This window comes from Protobothrops mucrosquamatus, unplaced genomic scaffold, assembly GCF_001527695.2.
Source record: "Protobothrops mucrosquamatus isolate PMUCROS unplaced genomic scaffold, P.Mucros_1.0 scaffold2979, whole genome shotgun sequence".
NCBI lineage: Eukaryota > Metazoa > Chordata > Lepidosauria > Squamata > Viperidae > Protobothrops > Protobothrops mucrosquamatus.
In genome coordinates this window covers 46734-62885 of record NW_015388999.1, presented here as the reverse complement: position 1 = coordinate 62885, position 16152 = coordinate 46734, and the positions used below count along the sequence as shown (strand labels likewise).

The 16152-nt window shown below is 38.8% G+C and overlaps 1 protein-coding gene across 3 annotated transcripts in view; it reads right to left on the bottom strand.

Annotated features, from left to right (window-relative positions):
• Nucleotides 1-14951, bottom strand: part of TPH1 (tryptophan hydroxylase 1) — a 19473-nt gene extending 4522 nt beyond the window's left edge. Inside the window, exons 1-8 of one of the 3 annotated variants that reach the window (XM_029286145.1) lie at nucleotides 14834-14951; nucleotides 7849-7955; nucleotides 6347-6524; nucleotides 5610-5710; nucleotides 4645-4712; nucleotides 3621-3817; nucleotides 1965-2100; nucleotides 507-633 (exon numbers count right to left, since the gene is read on the bottom strand). In XM_029286145.1, coding sequence (XP_029141978.1) covers nucleotides 507-633; nucleotides 1965-2100; nucleotides 3621-3817; nucleotides 4645-4712; nucleotides 5610-5710; nucleotides 6347-6524; nucleotides 7849-7955; nucleotides 14834-14951 — 1032 coding nt within the window. Of the gene's footprint in view, nucleotides 1-506; nucleotides 634-1964; nucleotides 2101-3620; nucleotides 3818-4644; nucleotides 4713-5609; nucleotides 5711-6346; nucleotides 6525-7848; nucleotides 7987-14833 lie in introns of all 3 variants that reach the window. The other 2 variants (XM_029286144.1, XM_015826149.1) reach the window with 2 other exon arrangements.
• Between the last annotated feature and the right edge of the window lie 1201 nt (nucleotides 14952-16152).

Genomic DNA, 16152 nt, shown 5'->3' with positions numbered 1-16152 from the left:
TCCTAAGCCAGATTCATTTTCAGTTTCTTTACAGAAAACAAGCAATGGTATCCAGGGATAGGGGATTGGGGGCAAAAGGCCAAGATGGTGGAGTATCACCGCTTCAATGCATATATGCAGTGGGTCAGGGCTTCAATCACAGGATTGTCTGCCATCTTAACTTTTTTCTCCTCTCCACCCCATCACAGTTACTCCTGAGCTAAAGCCAGCAGTCCAGAAAAGCTAGAGTTAAGCCTGCTGAAATCAGTGGTACTTTTAGAAGATTAATTTGGTTGATTCACACTCAGTACATAAGCCCATCTGCCATGACCCTGGAATAAACACTCCAGTGAGCTGGAGGCAAATGACCAACTCTAGCCAAATAACCAGGATTGGCCATGTTCCAACTTTGTTCTGCTAAAAAGATACCCCCTTTTTAAATGTCTGAGATAGCTAAGAGGGATACATGGATAGAAACCCTGCCATACAACTGGAACACATTGCACTGGGCAGGATTTTCTACTTACAGTGGCCAGCTTTTGAACAGCTTCATCTGAGGCTCCAAGTGATACCAATCCAATTTCCTGTGAGAACTGAGCAAAACTGGGCTCAGCCAGAAGAGGGACATGGCCCAAAAGTTCATGACAAGTATCCCTGAAAAACAGAGAAAACAAGGTGATACTACAACTTGCAATTGCAATATTTTGCAATTGCTGGCTGTAAACCATCTCATATTAACATAGTTGGCTCAAAAACAGTAACTGTGAGAGGGACCTTGGAGTCCTAGTGGACGACCACTTGACTATGAGCCAGCAGTGTGCAGCAGCAGCCAAAAAAGTTAATACAATCCTGGGTTGTATAAACAGAGGCATAGAATCAAAATCACGCGAAGTATTAGTACTCCTTTATAAAACCCTAGTAAGACTACACCTGGAATACTGCAACCAATTTTGGTCACCATACTACAAAAAAGATGTTGAGACTTGGAAAAAGGTCAGAGAAGAGCAACTAAAATGATCAAAGGCCTGGAGACTAAAACATATGAAGAAGGGCTGCAGTACTTGGGTTTGGCTAGTCTAAAGAAAAGGAGAAACAGGGGTGACATGATAGCAGTATTCCAGTATTTGAGGGGATGCCACAAAGAAGAGGGGGTCAAATTATTCTCCAAAGCACCAGAGGGCAGGACAAGAAACAATGGTTGGAAACTGACCAAAGAGAGAAGCAACCTGGAATTAAGGAGAAACTTCCTAACTGTGAGCACAATTAACTAGTGGAACAGCTTGCCTTCAGAAATCGTGGGCACTCCATCACTGGAGAATTTTAAGAAAAGGCTAGAGACAGTCACTTGTCTGAAATGGTATGGGTTCTCTTGCTTAAGCAGGGGGCTGGACTAGAAGACCTCCAGGGTCCCTTCCAGCTTCTATTCTATTCTATTCTATTCTATTCTATTCTATTCTATTCTATTCTATTCTATTCTATTCTATTCTATTCCATTCTACTCTACTCTATTTAGCATAATAATAGTTTGTCCAAAAAATTAACGTTCAGTTTTGCTGTCTTCCCTCTCCCAAGACTATTCTAAAGAAAGAAATCTGTCCCAGCAGCAGATGTCTCAGCTAGACGTAATCCAGTACAAGGATTTGCAACATAATAATATTAAAAAATAATAATCTGTAGCACTGATTATTAGGTTCCAAACTGAATAGACTTGAAGAAGCTTATTATAATGTAGAGAGGTGGCCTTGAAGAAAATAGGGGACAACCATTAGTAAAGAGATTAATCCACAATAATCTTTTTTAGCATGGGAAAGAAACTCAAGATTGCATCACCTTGACTCTCTTTGGTATTACTTGCGGGAAGGGGGGAGAGAAATTCTGTCAGGCTTTCAAGATGCTAGTATTTTTTGCAGTGCCTATTTGGTGGCCTGATCTACCATTAAGGGCTGATACATAATCAGAATCAGTGTGTTACAATCCCCACTTACGGTTCTGGTGTATAAAGAGGATCTGAACTGTGCCGAACATACTGAGTGCAGTGAAATACTCTGAACGCTAAACCTGCCAAGAAATCCCTGGGCGACAGGTACCCGGCAACAGGGCGGATGGTAAATCCAGTGCGTTCTGCAAAACCAAGGAGTAGTTCATAAGTGGCTTTTATATATTTCTCAATACAATCTTAAAAATGAATTTGACATCAAAATATCACAACAGGGGGGAACTGGTGATAGCAATCATCTGTAACAGATTTAGTAAATAGGCCCAGTTGGGATTATAGGAATGTATGTCTCGGCAAGAAGCTGGAGAAGTTGAGGTGTGCCCAAAACAAAAGCACTGCTAATAATATGATAAAACATCAAAGCATGGATATGCCACCTTGAGTTATTTTGACATTAGGCTACACAGAAATGTTACTATAAATAAATATCCCAAACCTCATATTTTGATAAAAAGTTAAAAACACCCTTTCCAAAACAGAAGGGGTCAATCATACAATATACTGCAGCAGAAAGTGGATGTCCCAGATTAGAACTGATACAGAAAATAGCCTGTACACATACACTGTACACATCAAATCGTGCTCTCTATGGCAGGGGTCCTCAACCTTGGCAACTTTAAGACTTGCGGACTTCAATTCCCAGAATTCTGGGAGTTGAAGTCCACAAGTCTTAAAGTTGCCAAGGTTGAGGATCCCTGCTCTATGGGATAGAATCCTCAAATGGACTTGTGCTGCAGTTATTTATCAACAGACAGGTTCATAACAAGACAGGACGGCCTTGATATATTTAGACTATTAACAATTTACTCTTAAAAGCAACTTGACAGGCAATGCCATTTGATACTGGAGTGACACTGCATAGCAGTTACTGTCCTAATCATTGCCTTTTGGTTAATGAATTCCAGATGCTTTTCAGCATTCATCTTACCCAATGCACATGGCACATGGAACAACCTGCCTCCAGAAGCGGTGAATGCTCCAACAGTGGAAGATTTTAAGAAGAGACTGGACAGCCATTTGTCTGAAATGGTATAGGTATTTCCTCCCTGAGCAGGGGGTTGGACTAGATGACCTCCAAGGTCCCTTCCAACCTTATTATTATTATTATTATTATTATTATTATTATTATTATTAGTAGTAGTAGTAGTAGTAGTAGTAGTAGTAGTAGTAGTAGTAGTAGTAGTATCCTCCGCAGAACCTTTAATACCATTATTGTTAAGGTGCTTAGCTCAAGAGAAACATCCCCTTGATTCAGTTTCCAAAGCAGTGGGTGATTCTCCCACTTCTGTGTTCTTCAAAACACCACCTATCTAGCACTTCCTGGGTTGGGTTGGGTTGGGATGGGTCTTTTTACAGGCACTGAAGGAGGCTCCTAAGAGATATGAAGCACCTTATCAGGGTAAAAGGCTTCAACTTTACCTCAACAAACAGCCTCATTGCCTCTTCAGTCAAGGTAAATGCAAGACATCAAACAGAAACCTACTGCAATCTAGACATAGTATGAAGAACTGTTGCCAAAGCAGACCAACAGATTACTTTCCAAATAAATGTGGTCCTTAGTGGAGAAAGAGCTTGCTGCACCCTTTCTGTAATGGAACCTCTGCTTCAGCAAGAGCTCAACACTGAACAGGCGTCTGATCCTTACCTTTAAGAAAAAGGGACACATCTTCTAACTGAGGTATGTTGTCTTCTCGATAGCCACAGTATTTTGAAAGCAAAGGCAGATTTTTCAGATACTCTCTGCACGCGTGAGTTGGATACAGTTTATTGAGTTCCCGAAATACAGTACCCCAAGTCTTGATTTCCTCCTCTGTGAATTTGACTTTGGGAATTGGGTCACCACTGCAGAAAGAATTTTAAAAAATAATGTACAGTTCATTAACATTTGTCAAATATGAAAAACAATGGGTATTTTGCATAATGGCATCTTTTCTATTATTCTGCAAACTGGCCATTGGTTGCAAATTAGTTTGAGCCAATTGGAAAATGGAAGCTGAGCTTTTACAAATCTGGTATATATTACTGCAGCTGGACATTGAGTTACATTCAAAGAGGAAAGGGGGACCAGGGATTGTACAAGCACCTGTTCCAGTTGCTTTCAGCCAAATGTGTCCTTAAAAAGCTGATATAAATGTTCCCATGTGCTCTGTAGCACCTTCTTCAATCTCATAGAATGCAATCCTGCTTTATCAACTAGCAAATCCAGAAAATGAATCAAGACTTATCCAGAAGCATTAAAACATGCAGTGAAGGCTGAGAAGAGTTTCAAATACACAATTTGATTTTAGATATTTTTTACTAGCATAAGTGTTTTTGTAAAGTTTTTCCTTGGGTTGTGATTTGTAACGCAAAGTTATAAACATAAACAATTACATCTTTTTCCCCTTATGAACTTTTTTCAATTTCCCCCCTTTTTCAAGTTTAACTTTTATTTTCCCCATGAAAATAAAATCACTTTGGTGAGATCTAGAAGCCCAACTAATTAACTTTAGAGGGCCCCTTAATTTTACTTTGTTCTAATCTAGTGTGGGTTTTGGAACATCAAGGAAAGCTGACTATACTTTCTGTTTTGTGGAAAGTCCTTTCAGTAGATATTTCTAAATGTCTTTATCTGTCAGTTGTTTTAATAGCAGTAGAAGCAATAGCATTTAATACACACTGATACTTACTGTTTGTAATTCATAGCCAAGTCAGCAAAATACTTCCGTCTCTTGCGATAAACATTGTCTTTGAAACCCTAGTGCAAAGGCAAATAATAATATCCTCGTTATTAAGATTAAAATGGCTTTGTTCTATTAATCAGCTGGACAGGAGCCAGAGAAAGAACATTTGGGAACATTTTATGAGGTAAATATAGGCAAACCAGAAACCTATTCTCGTTCTCTTTTTTATATACTTATTTACTTCAGTCTTCAATCTGGTACCTTCTATATGACACTACAATTCCACCCCCACCCCCCCATAGCTACTCAGCCTTTGATCATGCTGCCTGGATATGATGGGACTTGTAGTCCTATACATCTAGAGAGCATCAGAGTGGGGAAGACTGATTTACATACATTCCTGCAATTAATAGCAGGACAAGCTGTCCAATACAATATTATATAGACCTCATATCCCAACATATTGCACACACATCACTTGAAATAAATAAATAGTAACTGCCAAGAGGAAACAACTGGGTCAATAATGTGGACCATGCCCCAAAGTCCACCAGAGCCACCAACTTCAGCCATGAGTGGTACAACTTTCTGGCATTTATCTCTCAATTCAACATCTTCTTTTGAGGCATTTCAACCATCACCAAGCAAGCATTTTTTAGTACTTGCAAGCGCACATTTGAGGAAACGGAAGCACACGAAGCCTTTTGCATGGCATCAAAAAGATAAACATGTATGACTCTTCTCCCCCCACCCACCCACTCGTTTTCCCTGAATCTCACACAGCTTCAGAGTTCCCAGCTTTATCTAAATTCTACATATTTTAGCATGTTTAATATGTAAAATAAAATTTGGAAATGGAATGGAAATCAGAAAAAAAAATTATTCAAGCTTGGGAGTTAGATTACCAATGATTCAAGCACCTTTTCTTCAGAAAAGAACCAAAATACACGTAGGCAAAGGCCATTACTCACTGGATGGTCTGCATCTAGATCTGATCCATACATCAGAACGCGGTTTGCACATTTATCCAAATCTGAGATCTTCTTAGGGAACCAGGGTATATTTTCCATGTCTAGGGAATGGAGAAAGTACACAGTTATTAATAAAAAATAGGCTGGTTGGGAAAAGGAAACTAGCCTCAGGACAGTTCAAAGTGAAATCTAGCTGTTAAGAAGTAAATGGCAAAAGTGAAGACAACTACTTCTTATCATATATATGCACAACACTAAGCGCTTCCTGCTGTGGTACTTACAATGAAACAGGATAGCTATATTAAAAATAAGGGGAGATGCTTGCATTGAATTAGCATCAAAACTGCAGTACTCACCAAAGTCAAACATGGGCATATGCAAAAAGACGCCAATATTAAAATGCTCTTGAAAATTTTTTGAAATGAAATGGAGGGCAGAAATGCTTAAAATAAAAATATATCTATTTCAGAGTTAACAAATCATTATTTACTAACAGAATTGCTAGTCAAGAATTGTCCTTCATTGTCCCAGAAGGCGGAACTCTGAATAATGAGTTCAAGTTGCAGAAAAGCTTACTTTTATTGAATTTATTTATTATTTATCAGTGAAAGCTTAAAACAGAGAGACAAAATCAACTGCATTTTTAAATTTCGTTCAGTAAGCCTTGGAATAGCATGATGTCTTTATAATACATGTGCAATTTTAATAAATCACTTTCTTCTTTTCCTCCTCCTTACCATCTTCCTGTAGGTTGTTGATTGGGTTCACCGTCACAAAATTCACATGAGATTTCAGGAGATGGAAGACTTCATCTAGCTGTTCCCTGTTGCTATCACAGTCAATAAAGATCTCAAATTCTGAATTTCGCCTTCTGGATTTTCGAGATTCAATGTGCACCAAATTCACGTGTTTTTCCTGAACAATAAGACCATTGTAGTTGGATCATGAATAGCATCTAGGGTATACAGTCTTTCTTTAACATTCATTTAGTCAAACTTTACACCAATAGATTTGTTCTTTGAATTAATTCATAATGAATTTCAATTTATAGTAAATACTATTTATATTAAATATACTCATGTTCAGCCTCCTATTCCTCATACTTCATATGTAATTTTTTTTAAAAATAATTCCCACTATATGACTAAGTCATAACAAATACATCCTTGCACCCTATCTATCTCCTTTCTCCTCCTCTTCAGCACAATCAAACCCAGAAAGAGAAATACCGCTTCTATTTTTTTGGAAAAGCTGTGACCCAAGCTAGATTTAATCTGCTTGAATTTACTAATTATATATCTTTTAAAAAGTCATTGCTTTATGTTTGAACTATGCAACAAGGAGCTGTGATTTATTTCCAATTAGAAGAATAAACATCCAGTCTATATTCCATGTAGAAGTAAAATGGTGAAAGAGGTAGTAACTCATGTACAAGAAAATAGTTTTACAACTGATCTGTACAAAATACAAAATTTTAGTTTTATATAGCCACAGGCAGTGATGAGATGGGGGGGCAGGTGTCAAACCAGTCTGTCCAATGAAAGAAGTATTGTGCTATCCTGATGCAAGTTGTGCCTCTGTGTACCTATTTAATGACATCACTTTATGGCACTATGCTGCGTTCATTATTTTAACAATAGCAGAAGTCTGTGGACATCCATGTTTACAGTGGATCAGTTTTCCATTTTACACTGGCAGATTCTGCTCCCATTGAAAATTATAGCAGAAAATGCAGGAAACTGAACTGTGACCAAAAAAACCCCCACCCTAGGATCATTTCTATAAAAGTTATTTCCCTGTTTTCCATCCTTGAGTCAGGTTTGGATTCCTGGTATAATATCTTTTTTTGTGTTCTACATCAGAGGATTTCAGAATGTTTTGTGTGATCAGCTGGTGGTGTGAAACATTATATAAGGAGACTATGGAATCTTTTGGTAGAGTTGTTCTGCTGTACCATTTTTCCAATAAGATTGAAATAAACACAGTTTTTTATTCTGTTCTCCATTGCTCAAATTTTTAGGAAATTCTTGTGGACTAGCCCTTTAGATAAGACTCTGGTATCTCATTCATCATTAAGCAGGCTGTTTATGATATGGAATGGTATTAAACCAGCTGGAATATTTAAGGAACAAAGCAAAATGGAGAGTGCATTATGGCATTCTCAAGGTTGTTCCGATCTACTGGAAATGCCCACACAATATATTTATTCATTCAAGTGTAAATAAGGGAAACAGCTTACCTGAAAGAGTTTTAGAGCTTTGACAAGTCCTCCAACTTCATTCTTTAATGAGAAAATAATAGCAGCTCTACTCCGTTCAGATGAATTGGTCTCGTTCTCTTTATTGTCTTCATTTGTAATATAGTTTGGTTTGAAGATCTAAAATAAAATTTTGTAGCCATCAGTGTTAAGTAAGTCAGGTCTATTTTTTATTACTTAGAATGACATCAAATTTGTGCAATGCTCTATTATTTCAAGGAAAAGTATTTCCCATTGGTTGAATCCAATTATATCTGTCAAATTTTTTTAAGATGGAAAATAGTCCAATGGCCATAATTCTTGTAGCCATGTTTTTTTTCTTTTCAATAAATCTTGCTAAGGTTTAGGGCTGAGAATTTTTCTTGGAAAAGAATTACTTTTGGTTTAGACAGATCTCAAAGAGCCTCACAATTTATAAATTGTCTCTCTGAATTTCCTTGGAGCATGCCTCATTCAATTAAGGGCAGTTATGATTTGTCCCTGCTTTTGAACTGACAGTATTTTGAAGTAATCTCACAGATACACCAAAGCAATAACAGATGCACAGGTGCATTTCATACTTGCTTCAAGGAACATCATAGCTGCCTATAGTAAAATTTTTAAACAATTTTAAAAGTTTTAAACAATTTTAAAATTTTGCACTTTTTGTTTAATATTTCAAACCAATTATACATAATTCTGTTTTTGGAATTTAAAAAAAATTGAATATGCAAAACATAACACATAAATTAATCTAGATGATTAATTTAGATGTGAGAGGGACCTCAGAGTCCTAGTGGACAATCACCTAAATATGAGCCAGCAGTGTGCTGCAGCTGCCAAAAAGGCCAACACAGTGCTAGGCTGCATTAACAGAGGGATAGAATCAAGATCACGTGAAATGTTAATACCACTTTTCAATGCCTTGGTAAGGCCACACTTGGAATACTGCATCCAGTTTTGGTCACCATGATGTAAAAAAGATGTTGAGACTCTAGAAAGAGTACAGAGAAGAGCAACAAAGATGAGTAGGGGACTGGAGGCTAAAGCATATAAGGAACGGCTGCTGGAATTGGGTATGTCTAGTTTAATGAAGAGAAGGACGAGGGGGGACATGATACCAGTGTTCCAATATCTCAGGGGCTGCCATAAAGAAGAGGGAGTCAAGCTATTTTCCAAAGCGCCTGGAGGCAGGACAAGAAGCAACGGGTGGAAACTGATCAAGGAGAGAAGCAATCTAGAACTAAGGAGAAACTGACAGTGAGAACAATTAACCAGTGGAACAACCTGCCTCCAGAAGCGGTGAATGCTCCAACACTGGAAGTCTTTAAGAAGAGACTGGACAGCCATTTGACCGAAATGGTATAGGGTTTCCTGCCTGAGCAGGGGGTTGGACTAGATGACCTTCAAGGTCCCTTCCAACTTTATTATTATTATTATTATTATTATTATTATTATTATTATTATTATTATTATTATTATTATTATTATTATTATTATTATTATTATAGATTTCAGTAAGCATAAATTCGCATATGATTCTGCAGGATTAAAACTTCCTGAGGTGACTTTAGCTGATCTCAGGAAACCCAAGCTGGATTGGATCTGGTTAATTCTTTTGGAGGGGAGACCCCCCCAGGAAATCTAAAGGTATAGGCTAAACTGTGAAGTCAAAAGAATAAATCAGAGAAGATGGCAACAGCAAACCACTTTCTTTTTTTCTTTTTTTTCAAATTTTATTAAATGTACATTTAAAAACAGAAGTGGACATGATTCAACTTCCCTGGCTACAACACTGCTTATGTTGCAGAAAGAAAAACAGAAACTTAAAATACATTCTATAACAGGACAGAGTATAACCAACTGTACATATAACATCTCTACATTTTTTGGTAAACCATCTTTCAGTCGTCAACGTTGTATTTACATATCTTTCAGTTGTGTTCTAATATAGGTGTTAATAAGAAGTCCTTACCATATCAACTAATCAATCGATAATCATCTCAGCGATCCTCTTTATCTCTAACCAATCGTACAAATTTTTCCAAATTTCATAATACTCCGTTTCAGTTTTATTTTTAATCTCTAGAGTTAACCTGTCCATTTCAGCGCAGGATAAGATTTTATTTATTATTTCTTCTTCAGTGGGGGTTTCATAGTGTTGCTGAGGAAATTCCATAGATGTGTCTATGTGGACACCAGGAACCTAGCTCTCTTAAGGAAATTTTACTTTTTACGTCAATAATTTTGAAAGATAAACTAGCAAACAAGACCCAGCAATTATTAAAGACTGTCGTTGTGAGAAGAGAGACACCACCCAGAAGTACACAAGTGTGATGGGCAGTGTAGAAATTTGATCAATAAAATAAATAAATAGATGAAAAAGTCCACTCTGTCAGCATAAATCTATTAATCTTTCTTTGAGTTTAGTTTTGCTTCCTGGTGCAATGCAAGGTCCCTTTGGTAGAGGTGTTCCTTCTCACTCTAATTCAATTATTTGAATTATTTTCCACATATTTAGATCACTTTTCTAAAAACAAAAACAAAAAAAATATTACAAGGCAATTGTGATGGAAAGCTAAATGTAAGTATTATTAATTTATAAGATAAGATAATGGTAACAGTTGTCTAATCTTTTCCCTAATTCAAGTCAAGTATTTCTGTTTGTTTAAAACCAGCTGTCCATATATAACTTTTAATTCCAAATCATTAAAAATGCACAATCTCTTGCCAAAATAACCTAAACCACACAATAACTTGAATAATGTTAATTCTCCACAGTGCTTCTTGAAGAAACCTCTACAGCTTGAAATAAAATGCCTGAAGAAAGTGTAGACCAGTGGTGGTGAACCTATGCCAGAGCCCCAGTCCTAGGCCTACAGCTGGGTTTTATAAAATCTTTTTGCTTTAGGCCTCTGCCACCATGTGCAAAAAAAAAAAAGGTTCACTCAGTCAATTTCAACTTTTCGCGGGGAAAAAAAAGATCTTGCAAAGTTGGAATTGATTGATTGAACTTTTTAGTCCCACCCAGTCTGCCGTTACTACTGCAGCCACGCCCAGCCAATGGGCCACGCCCAGCCAATGGGCCACGCCCAGCCAATGGGCCACGCCCAGCCAATGGGCCATGCCCAGCCAATTGGCCACACCCACCCGACACTCAACGATGCATAAGTGAGTTTTGGGTTGCCGTTTGGGCACTCAGTCTCTAAAAGGTTCGCCATCACTGGTGTAGACCATTCCTAAGAAAATGAAATTTCTCCAGGGAATCTCCTGTACTCTCATTAACTATTAAGATTATCAAAATGACTTCAAACTATACCTTCAATGAGTTTATTTCATTTTCTGATTGATGAGACTATTAGGGATGATTTTGGTTGTTTTGTTATGTACTCTGATTTATATTTTTTTTACTTCATGAATGCCAAGTTTTTAAGGTTTTTCTACCTTACACTCTTCTAAATACTATATATGGAAGCAGGAAGGGGAGGATCTAACTAGAAAAAAAAAACACCCTAGCAATCTAAGCCACTTTAAAAATCAACAAAACCGTTGACTTTATAAATTAAGCTCTTTAACATTTTGCCTCCAATATCAGTATTGATTTTCTATTCACCTGTTTTATACACAACTCTTTTAATTGCTGTTCTGTAAAAGCAACCAGTTTGATGCAAAACAGTTTATAAAATCTAGTACCAAAGAAAGCAGATTAAGTTCTCACAAGAAAATCTTCAAACTTCATCACCATCAATTCCCAGCAACATATTTGCTAAAAAGAAAGAGTTGGAATTCTTTCTAATAGTTCATCCAACTTGAGAGTTGTGCCTCCAGTAGAAATTCCATTATTTTTCAGTCACTATGACCAATAACTATGACACCTTAGGGAAGAACCAAGTTATGTGAAGTTCATTTGGATAGCACACCAACTGGGGAGGCTGAGTGACACATTCAAGGCCAGGGGGAAGCCCAGAAGAGATTTCCTTATGCACAAGTCAAAGCTTCCTGTATGGTATCTTCACTCTTTTTATTCTCTGTCATCGGCCCTTTAGCACTAAGGCACTTCTATCTATGTCCCTCCTTTCCTTGCTTTCTTCATCCAGGCCTCTGTCATATCATCTGTTTCCTAATTCTTTTATAATCCCAAGGAAAGATACAGTTCCAAAATTGCTAGAAGCATTTTGTCACTTGATCGTGAGTGCCGAAAAAAGATAATGAATGCAATATCTGAAGTTATTTGTTTGAAGAATTGTTATCTCACTTGTCAACCACAAAGCCCCCATCACAGATTATAAGAGAATGCATTCTCTCAAACTTATCATCTAAATAATTCCTCTCAACAGAAAGAGAAATTGGGGGAGGGGAAGGAAAATGTAGTAACTAGATTTTAGTTGCTGAATTTTTAGGCATGGAAAACTGACACTTTTTTTACTGACTGACTTAAATTTTATAATTTTTCTACACCACTGGGAAAAAAATATTTTGTGGCTGGCCATTCATTTATATAAATCTGTGTTATGCTGAGCTTTTCAGTTTCTCACTGAATTCACGGCATTTTTCAAACAGAGGTGCCTATCAAGTATTACCAGCCATATACACTTATTGTGAGAAAACTATAATCTCTCGAAGCTTTTGCCCAATTCTACCAGTGCTACACTGCAATTCTTCAACTTTGTTACTTAGAAATGCAGGTCATAGAGCAGTGTTTCTTAACATTTACAACTTTCCAATGGATGGACTTCAGCTTCCAGAATTCCCCAGCCAGCCATGCTTTATTCCATTTACTTTTTACTTTAATTAAGATCAATACTGGCATTATATGTTCTATGTGTGAGTTTCAAAGAATGCTTAGAATAAGTTTTAATTGCAGCTAAAAAAAAAATCTGGTTTTTTTTTTAGAGTGTACATCTTTAAATCACAAAAGTAGAAAAACATAAGACATACGATAAATCAGGAATTGAAGTTCCATGGGCTAAAGCTAGCTCACCAGGAAAATGCTGTAGTAGTGAACCTTGATGCATATACCATTTAGAAAAAGGCACCATTGTAGATAGAAAGCTCTAGGAATCGAAATCTTGACTACCAAAAATGCAGCCTTCATTTTCCAAGCTGGAACTTATTATTACCACTTGTTGACAGTTAATATGCATTGATGCTCATATTTGATACACAGAAAAGAGGTAGGTGAGCCAATCTAGAATGTCTTGGGTTAGTTAAATAGTGTACGCTATTTAGCATTTAGTATCAATAAAATATGAACAAGAGTAGCAGAAATGTGTACTGCCAGAAAAAGAGAAAGGTGCCAAATATGTAGCCAAGGAATATATGAAATCTAAATTAAAGACTACACTCAGCAGTCTTTTTTAAAACAGTCTACTACAACATGAGCATGTTCATGAATCACTATGCAAAGAACCTTTTCTGATTTACTGGACTGCTATAAACAAATGATACAAGAGGACAAACACAAATGCACTTTTTTATCTCGATGCATAGAATGGCTACCGCAACATAGAGCAAAGAACGCCAAGTGGATAGCCTACTTTTCTGTTTGGCTGTTGGCTTCTGGGTGGCCACTTCAGAAAAGAGCACTAGGTTAAATAGCCTGTTGGCAGTATCCAATGTCCTTTTTCCTATAGTTTATGTCAATCGATCCCATCCCAAAGGGCATTTGGATAGGAAATCTCAACTTATTCCGGTATCTAGAATTCATGCAGAATTGACAGAACTGGGTCTGTCTCATTGTTTCTTTCCCACCAAAGGATGTAAGACAAAAAAAAGTGAATGCAACTTTTCCCAAGAGCCAAGCTAGGAAACAAGCAATTGGATACGAGCTTGATTAAATAAAAGCCTGCCAATTCTCCAGTTATTTCAGTCAAGTTTAATTGCATTGTGCATTTTTGAACTGCAAGGCTATAAAGCAGAAATAGCAGATTCCACACCCAATTCAGATCTTTATCTGAGTAATTTTGAACAGTCCTCACCAAATTGTTGTTTTTTAACCATCATAAGATCTGCCAATTCACAAGGGAGGCTCTCTCCTCTTCCCCTTGTCCCCACAAATCTCCTGTTTGGTTAGACCAGACAATCAACTTCAGCAGGAGTTTCTGCAAAGAACCCACTCTGGTGTGGAGGCACCCTGCTCTCCCATAACAAATATAGACAGATACAGAACTTAAACGCCTCTTCCCCGCCCCCCCCCAAAAAAGCTCACCTAATCCAAATGCATTTCTCACCTGAAGCACAGATGCAGAAGATGCACCACACAGCAGCAATCATCAGGTGTGCAAAACATTCAGGGGAACAGTGGGAAATAGGAAAGGTTCACTTACAAAGGAAGGGGGAGTATGGAATTCTTTAAATTGTGGCATTCCAAAGCACCTCTAAGGTTTAGTGTTTGGTTTTTTGTTTTGTTTTGTTCCAGCAACCCCTTATTTGGAAAAGGGGGAAGAAAAGGAAGAAAAGAACCGAGGAAGACAAGTACACCACAAGTACACCAAGATGATTAGGGGACCGGAGGCTAAAGCATATAAGGAACGGCTGCTGGAATTGGGTATGTCTAGTTTAATGAAGAGAAGGACGAGGGGGGACATGATAGCAGTGTTCCAATATCTCAGGGGCTGCCACAAAGAAGAGGGAGTCAAGCTATTCTCCAAAGCGCCTGAAGGCAAGACAAGAAGCAATGGCTGGAAACTAATCAAGGAGAGAAGCAACCTAGAACTAAGGAGAAATTTCCTGACAGTTAGAACAATTAACCAGTGGAACAACCTGCCTCCAGAAGCGGTGAATGCTCCAACACTGGAAGTTTTTAAGAAGAGACTGGACAGCCATTTGTCCGAAATGGTGTAGGGTTTCCTGCCTGAGCAGGGGGTTGGACTAGATGACCTTCAAGGTCCCTTCCAACTTTACTATTATTATTACCAAAGAAGTCCAAGAAGGCCAAAGAACCAGAAAGGAGAAGTGGAAAGCCTCTTCCCAAATGGAGAAGAAGGACCTACCCCATTCAGAACCGGGGGAGATAAAAGATTGCTGAGCTGATTCTCATCCAAGTTGGAGCTCAGGGAGTCGAAGGAGTGACCTCTCCGGGGCAGCTCGATTCTGTTGGAGTACATGGCGAAGGAGAGCAAGCCTCACTCGACGGTAAGAGGAACCGCTGGCCGCGCCGTCCGCCTGACCGCTTCTGCTGCTTCGCCCGCTGCTGCTGGGCTATTTATGGGCAGGGGAAAGGCGGAGGGGGGCCCCGGGGCAAGGCTCCAAGCTCTCGCCGAGCGAACCGGCGCAGGGCGGGGGCGAGGCGAGAGCGACGCCCCTCTCCGTCTTCACGTGAATGGAAAGGAGGCATTCGCAAGAGAAGAGCGGTCCTCCCAGGGCTGCAGCCCTGGCGCTGAACCCCTTGCCCGAAGATGTCCGCACGGAGGCCTGCCTGCCCAGGACCGAGGCCCCGGTTGTTGCCCTCGATCTCTCGTTCCTATCCAAGACCGCGTGATGATGAACTCCCTTCTGGAACTTTTTTGAACTTCTTGAATTGCCATTTTTTGTTCCTTTCTGCCTTACTGGGGCTCAAACGCTGAGCAAGTAGGTGTCAGGCAGACATTCCGTTGGGGTGACTTCTTACTTGCAGTAGCAATTGGTCTGCAGAGGAACTCTGCCTTGACAAGGGGGAAACACACTCACACACACCCCATTTGTTGTGTCATGAATTGTGAACAAGCTTGATATGGGGGTTAAATGTTGGACTAGGTACAGGGGTAGTCAACCTTGGCTCTTTTATGACTCGTGGACTTCAACTCCCAGAATTCCTGAGCCAGCTGTGCTGGCTCAGGAATTCTGGGAGTTGAAGTCCACGAGTCATAAAAGAGCCAAGGTTGACTACCCCTGGACTAGGAGCAAGGAGGCCCACATTCCAGACTATAGTCAACACCAAAATTCTCAGTGGTTCATCTCTTGTCAACTCAATTTACCTCATAGGACTGTTGTTAGAGGGAAAATGGGGAAAGGGAAGATTTTGTATGCCATCTTGCACTCCTGAATGAAACGTTGGGTATAAATTTACCAAATAAATAAAGGCACGCAGAGACAGTGCTGCAGTGGGGAAAAAAGCATTGCTTTCTTGCCATCTACTGGCTGAGCCAATCCCATTCCATTGGGCTTCTTTTGCTCCCTGTTTAACACTTAAGACACAACTGAGAGTCAGTGTGATGCAGTGGCTCTTGGATTAGGAGAGGGGTTCAGTTTCACATTCATTTCTCTCATGGAGGTTTAAAGAATGATTTAGTGGGATCTTTTTTTAAAAAAAAAAAGAAAAATCAGTTC